The following is a 7,762-nucleotide window of genomic DNA, read 5'->3' on the forward strand; positions in this document are numbered from 1 at the left end:
ATCCTTTGTTCTTTTTGTAGAGGCTTCCGATAAATCTGCATGCCATTTGGATTCATCTTTTAATAATCTCCATGCACCCTCAAGTGTGAATTATTCACCTTCATCTTGAAAATAAATATAGTACGCATTTAAAACGATTTTTCTTTCGGAGCTTTCATTTTTCTGTGTAGCCATAGCTTGTTTGTAGTATCCAACAAACTTTTGAACAAATGGATTAATTTTGTGTCATCGAGCTTTTAGTATCATCAGTTTCCTCTCTTTTGTAACTCTTATCATGATGCTTGTTATAAGCTTCACCGATCCTCTTCCAATAACTATCTCATTTTTTATCAACTCTAAAAATTGGATCTTTTGAAATGTTGCGCTATGATTAAATGAGAATTTCGTCCTCTTTTGATTGAAAACTTGATTTTACCGTATTCACGACCGGTGTGTATACGACTTCTTCACCGAGGTTAATGGTTTCCAAACCACTTTGAGTGTAAAGTTGTTGTTTTTTACACCCTTGATCATTTGATTGCACACCACTACCTATTTGAATTCCGCAGGGCATAATAGAGTTATTTGATTGAGATGAAAATTATTGATATTGATATGAATAAGATGATAGGTGATATGGATAACTTCTAAAATGTGAGTTATTTTATATAACTAGAACAAGAGATGTATGAGTTATTTTGTTGATTTGGAATAGAAGGAGATCTCCTATTATTTTATCGTGATTGAAATTCCTAGAATAAGAAAATTTAACATAAATAAAAGTATTACTTCAAATATATGCTATATGTAAATGAGAAATTGTGAAAAATAATTTAATAAACCTTTTACTTATACTAAAAATATATAACTATCTAGCATTATAAAATATATAGTCCGTTGCCTTTTATAAATTTTGCATATTAATTACTTGGTTTTGTATGAAATAGTAGCTGGCTTTGCATATTAATTACTTGGTTTTGTAAGTCGTTGCCTTTTATAAAATAGCTGCCTATCATCCATTATTTGATCAATCATCCATTATTTGCTGCGACCAACCTTTTGATAATTGTATAGTAACTGAAAATGTATGGATGTTTATGCTCTTAGCAACGAAAAGTAGATTTCCTTCTCAATCTTGAATATAACACCTCATCACCATTTTCTCCACCGCCTATCTATAATTCAATGTTGTCTCTGGGTTGGTTGCTGGTGTTTATGAATTAGGAAAATCTGTTCCACAAACCTGGTAATTACAAAAACCAGTTTGGTTCCGTATCAATCGTTATTATTTATGTCTCAAATAAATATGTCTTTAGAATATCAATATAATATTTAGGGCTCTTTTGAATGAGTTTTAGATTTTAGTTTTTAAAAACCATTTTGAAAATTAAGTTTTTAAAAAAAGTTTTGAGGAAAAAACATGTTTGGTAATCTAATTTTCAAAAATTATTTTAAAGTTGAACATGGTTACAAATTTGCCATTGATGAATATAATACCATTTTTTCTTGTTTTGTCCTCTTCCTAATTTTCAAAACTAAAAACCAAAAAATCAAAACCTCTAAAACCTATTTTAGATTTTTAGTTTTAAAAACTCATAAATAGAAAATAGTTTTGAGAAATAGTTTTATAAAATTAGACTACCAAACAAATTTTATAATTTTTAATTTTTAAAAACTAAAAAACAGTTTTTCAAAACCATATCAAACAGGCCCTTATTATTTTTTTATTATTATATTTTTATTTATTAATTTTCATTATTTTTAACTATTTCACTAATTATAATAAATAAAAATAATTAGTAAATAAAACTAATTTTATCATTAAAATCAATACCGCTTATCATTTTCTTAAAAATCGCATAAAACTCATATAAGACACTTGTTATAAGACGGAGAGAGTACAAACCAACAAACAGCGGCTTCTTGAAGCTTATTTCTTAGATGAATATCAATTCCAACTCATGTTACAACGTGATGAGTATGATAAAGTAAAACTATCTTGGTATTTGTAAGTAGATCATATGAAAAGTCAACTAAAAGTAGAGGAAGAGTTTTAAAATAAAACTATAAAAAAATAATGATTATGGGATTAACACATTTGATAGAAACAAACAATGATCTTTAATAAAACATTGTAGCATTATTTGATCTAAGTCGCAATCTCCTCTTAATGGGATTAGGTTGGGTGGTGTTTTTGTTATTTATTTAGAGTTATTAAGTGTTAAAGACGAATTCACTGGTAGTATAATAAAATACAAGTAGTTTATTGGCAAGCAATTTGTAGCATGAGGAAATTCCACCTCATTCTCTCTGGTCTGGCATACAGAGTAGCTCGGTGATCACGACTAAACTCGGTACCAAAAAATGCCTAAGATAAATAAATGACCCTTTATCTAACTCGGTGTGAAGCTACAAAACTGAGATAGTTTGCACCCAGAAAATTCAAGTGGTAACTAGTGTGGTTTCGGCACGTAACCATCAACAGCAAAATTCCGAGTGGCAGCAGGAAGAGCTAAACGGACTCCATCAAGTTCAGGTTTAGCAATCACTTGGCAACCGAGACGTGATCTGCATAACTGTCGAAATTAGTCTATGAAGAATTTGGCAGGAACATAAATAGAATATGAAATGAAAATTAAACTCCAAGTTCCATGCAGAAAACCCACGTTTCACATAGCCCAAAAGCTAGATCCAACATGTCATTTTCCTCGTCAGTAGGATCTTCTAATTTATTGTAATATTCTACATCCTGCAAGTTGAAAACAGCACTTCAGGAAAATAATAAAATTAATCTCAAACGGTACTTCACTCCATATATCACTCATGCTGTACCATGACTATAACATGGCAAGTTGAACAGGCAAGCGAGCCCTCACATGCTCCTGCAATAACATCAAGTAAGAAATTTAATGCAAGGACCGATCTATCTATCATGATTCATGACAAAGGCAACACAGTACATGTAGCAAGAATGAAAGAATTTGCGGGAAAAAATGACCCCGTTGTGGTTTACATTGATGAAATGATATTCGTATGCTCTATCAAACACAAACCATACATAAAGAAACAGATATGTATCAATAAGACCATCAGCTTAGGGACGAAAGAGTTCAATGGTGATATCAAAAGTTCATACCTTCAAGTTCAATGTCGTTTTCATGAGCAGCTTCTAGCATAGACATTCCAATAGGAACTTTTATAAGATGTTCCTCACCATCCTTATCAACAAAAGTCACAGATATCCTGCATAAAGTTGTATTGAAGAGCGAGAAGGAAATCAGAAAAATGACAACTAATGTTTTCTAAAACAAAGAGATGATGCCCTTATGCACTTAACCAAAAAATGCTACTACTTCTGCTCCATTCTATATTTAACTAATCATTTGATCAATCACACTCACATGATGCACAGGCCGACATCAAATAGAATATGTGAGCAAGGGACAACAATAATTGCATAATTTATCCTAGGCCAGGTTAACGTTAACTAGTGTCACAAACAGTGAAATGTCAGTTGAGCATTTGCTAATTATGACAATTCTCGCCATTGGACGTGAGAAATGGAATGGAAATAATTTCAGATATTAGTGAAAGCTGCAGCAACAACTTATGCTCCAAGATTGCTATTGTTGCCATTTCAGTTTAAGTGTCGGACTCTAGAATCAACCTAATTCCTACTCAGATATCATAACCCCATGGTTGAGAGCCTGAAATCTAGAAAATCGTGATGCCAACATACATGTAATGGTAAGTCAGAGTGCCAGACCTCAATACATGTGTGACTCAACATTCCTTGCATTTACATGCTCTCAAATTCCTCTGAAATTTTAATCATATAAAAAACTTTGAAGTTCATGACATTGTATTTAAGCCTTTCGTGTTTGCAGGACTCACTATTGAATATGCTCTATGATCAAGAACTCATGTAGTGTCTGATAATACATTGCTACTGTCGAGTCTCAACAACCACTTATCTATGTTAAAAGTTGACAGTTAGAGAAAAGGTCCACTTTATAAACTGTTAAGAGTCCCACATTTCTTAACAGTTACATTGGCAACCTCTTCTTCAATGATCAAACATGCCTAGCTAGAAATAAGAAGTTGCCAGTTTATAATTACTAGGCAAAGTACATATGTTGTGTGTCAAAATATAACAAAAAAATTACCATGATGTAAATCTATGCAATGGCTATTTTAAGTGCCAATGTGCCAGGAACCTAAAAAAACTAATGGACAAGTGATTGATCTACGTGATCAACATTACTTCTGCATCCAAAGCTCTAAGTTGTAACCCCGTGATTGAGAGCCTGAAGTCTAGAAAATTGGGATTCCAACATACATAGAGTAGTCATTCCCGGATAGCGGCGCAGAGCGGACCACCCAAAAATTGGGATAGCAGGATAGCGTATAGCAGGATAACTGCTCTATTTGATCATTTTTTGGACAAAGTACATATAATAATTATAAACATATATTTAATGTAAAATTAATCAAATAACCCAACTCATAAAATATTCATAATCAAAAGCACACATCACTCTTGAAGTGCATAAACTACTATGAAGGATGGTTAAGGTCGAATCTCAAGTCAAATTTGATTGAAAAAACCCAAAATTACCCTTAAAAGAATGTAAATTTGAGGGGCAATTTCAGTTTTTTAGAGGGGAAAAGGATAGCTGACCAAAAACCGCTTTGAGCCGGGAACCGCTGTGCTCCGCTATCCAGCTATTTATCCTATTAGCAGATGCTATAGTGTTCCACACTGCTAAGGCTATTCCCGCTTTAGCGAGATAGGGACGATATTGGCCGCTATTGACTACTCAATACTTGTGTGACTAAACATTCCTTGCATTTACATGCTCTCAAATTACTCTGAAAATTAATCATATAAAAAATTTGAAGTTCATAACATTGTTATCAAGCCTTTTGTGCTTGCAGGACTCACTATTGAATATGCTCCACGATCAAGAACTCACATAATGGCTGATAATACATTGCTACTGTCAAGTCTTAACAGCCACTTATCTATGTTAAAAGTCGACAGTTAGAGAAAAAGGTCCACTTTGCAAACTGTTAAGAGTCCCACATTTCTTAACAGTTACATTGGCGATCTCCTGTTCAATGATCAAATATGCCTAGCTAGAAATAAGAAATCGCCAGTTTATAATTAGTAGTAGGCAAAGTACATATATGATGTGTCAAAATATAACAAAAAAACTACCATGTTGTAAATCTACGCAATGGCTGTTTTAAGTGCCAATGTGCCAGGAACCTAAAAACTAATGCACAAGTGATTGATCTAGATGATCAACATTACTTCTGCATCCAAAGCACTAAGTTGTAAAATACGCACCCACATAATCTGTCATTTCAAACAAAAAGAAAACTTACATTTCCGTTTCTTCACTCCCACCCTCAGCTGTGTTGTTAGATGCCGTTGTCGACAGGAAACTATGCTTTTCAAACATGACTCCCTTGTATAAATTAGTCAACAAATTTTGTTGAAACTGTAAAAACAGAACAAAAAACAAAAAATTTAATAGAAAGCAATTTCTCTAGTAATCCAAAAGCACATGTGAATGTAAAAATTGAAATCTTCAGTTATCTAACATCTAACTTCATTCTTGCGTCATAAAACCCCATACCCAAATCAACAGAAAGCTTAAGTTTCATGGATTATTAATGGATTAAATTACAATTCCAGGTAAAAATAACTACGAGAATACTATAGCAAAAGAAAAAAATCCAAACTATGAACATTGTTTAGTTGATTAACAGAAAAATCAAGCACTAACCGAAGGTTGGAGGCAATAATTTCGCGTGCTACGAGTACATCCTGCTCTACATATGGACGTATAATCCCCTATCAAACAAAACGAACCATGAAAAATCATTTTAAGCTCGTTAATTACCGAATGAAAACGTGAAAAATAGAAGAACAGAAGTACTTACTTGTGGAGAGCCTTTTAGCGATGGAAATTGCTACTCTAGTTAGTCGTGAATTTAGGTTTAGCATAGTGGTTTTAGGTGCTTTAAAAACCCTAAATTTGGTTGAAAGAAGGGATAAAAAAGTAAATGCGAAGTTGATTATTTGAGTCTGAGATGAAAATAAAATGGTTGAGATGTTTGTTCTCTGCTTGCTGTGAGAAGCCGTCGAGTTGAGGCGAGGTAGAAGAAGAAGCACAATGCGTTTAGTTCCCTTTTCTTTTTCTCGTTTTTTTTTTTTTGTCATGAAATTTTTCTTCTTTTCAAGATTGGACTGTTTTAACAAGCCCGTTAGAATAATATGGGCCCAAAAAACAGACCAATCCAGGAACACTTAGAAGGAATTTCTAGGAAATATCAATTTTACCTTTTTAAAATATAATTTTTCTCAACATACCCTTGATATTGTTCCTTTACCCCCTACAACATCTAGAAAATATTAATTTTACGTTTTTAAAATATAATTTTTCTCACCCCTTTCTTTAAAAAAAGATTTTCAGAAATTTTACCTGCGCTTTATTTTTTTTAGGTATTTCTAAAATGTTGTGGGCAAAAATGTTTATTTATTTTCGAAAGTTTATTTGTGGTTTTAGGTAAAAATATATATGATTGGAGTACATTAAAAATATTACCTGCGACTTAATCTTTGATAAAAATAATTTTGTTAAAAAACACACACTTTCCTGTTGAGAAAAGTCGGCTTACATGTCTATTTTTAAAATGGCTTTTATTTATTTATTTAAAATTTTTAAAATAAATTCATAATTAAATGTTATTTCAATCATTTATATACAAAATAAAAATTAAAACAATATTTTGAAGAAAAAAAGGATAAAATATATTTCAAAAATGTTTTATCTATTTTTAAAATTAAAACTGTGAAATGGACTTGGATAAAATATCTAACTCTAAAAGTTTTATCGAATCAAAAACTAGTAAAAATGTCAGAGATCTGGGTAAGGGGGTTGGTTATACAATGGAAAGGTTTTAAGCACCCAAAACATCTTAGATACTCCTAGGGAGCCCTTTTCACATTGGTTGTAAGGTTGGTATTTTGTGAAAATTTGTTTGTGCAAACATGATTGAAGAGATGGGAAGAGAATATACAAGTTTATTTACATTTTGTGTTTGGATGGATAAACTCATTGCCTACGTACCATCTTAAAAAAGATTAGGATCAAAACCTCGTAGTTCGGGATAAAAATCTCAAAATGAGTTGGTGAATTGATTGGTCCAAAAGCCTTAAGGTCTTTTGTTATCCAAGGGAGAAAACTCAACATAAAATCACAAATCCACCATGTGAGGATAGCTTCAACATACTAGTGAGGGGTTAACCCTGTAATAAGCATGGAAGACTCATTGTCCATCACTAAGGATATAGGTGAGTATTACATTTACCTCAAGGATAACTCAAACCTAATAGCTAAAGGTTATGAAAAATTTGCTTAAGAAAGTGGCCATTGAAACCACAAAAAGACATTTGAATGGGTTATATTTACCAATGAAAAGTATGAACAAAATATGGTCAAAGTTGACTTAGAAGTTCAATTTAAAATAAGTGTTATGAAAAGAAAGTTTGAAAATCAAAAGCATAAGGCTTAGGTTTCTAATGTTTGAAAAGAAGTGTTAAATGTTTGCACAAAAGTTTTTGCTTGGGTTAGAGTGGAGGGAAGAAGAAGAATGGCTAAAGTCCTAATAATACAAGAGATAAGGGATAAGAAACAAGACCACAAATGGAGTTCCTCTCTTGAGATCATATTGATGATCCAAGTAGCTCCCATCCTTTGGAATATGCAAG

At 32.3% G+C, this 7,762-nt stretch overlaps 1 protein-coding gene across 1 annotated transcript; it reads right to left on the minus strand.

Annotated features, from left to right (window-relative positions):
- Nucleotides 1-2,198: 2,198 nt before the first annotated feature.
- LOC127138384 (uncharacterized) lies at nt 2,199-6,204 on the minus strand. The gene is made up of 7 exons (XM_051064820.1): nt 5,932-6,204; nt 5,775-5,842; nt 5,371-5,486; nt 3,116-3,222; nt 2,812-2,861; nt 2,646-2,728; nt 2,199-2,547 (listed from the first exon to the last, which is right to left on the minus strand). Exons 1-7 carry the CDS (start codon nt 5,993-5,995, stop codon nt 2,433-2,435), a joined length of 603 nt encoding a protein of 200 aa, XP_050920777.1. The 5' UTR covers nt 5,996-6,204; the 3' UTR covers nt 2,199-2,432.
- Between the last annotated feature and the right edge of the window lie 1,558 nt (nt 6,205-7,762).

Source organism: Lathyrus oleraceus, chromosome 4 (assembly GCF_024323335.1).
Source record: "Lathyrus oleraceus cultivar Zhongwan6 chromosome 4, CAAS_Psat_ZW6_1.0, whole genome shotgun sequence".
Classification (NCBI taxonomy): Eukaryota; Viridiplantae; Streptophyta; class Magnoliopsida; order Fabales; family Fabaceae; genus Lathyrus; species Lathyrus oleraceus.

Bases quoted from the DNA above. Each gene is read 5' to 3' on its own strand.
- LOC127138384 (XM_051064820.1), bottom strand. From the start codon at position 5,995: ATGCTAAACCTAAATTCACGACTAACTAGAGTAGCAATTTCCATCGCT. The intron at 2,729-2,811 runs GTACAGCATGAG...TTCAACTTGCAG, and splicing joins CTTGCCATGTTATAGTCATG to GATGTAGAATATTACAATAA. The intron at 2,548-2,645 runs GTGGGTTTTCTG...ACAGTTATGCAG, and splicing joins GCTTTTGGGCTATGTGAAAC to ATCACGTCTCGGTTGCCAAG.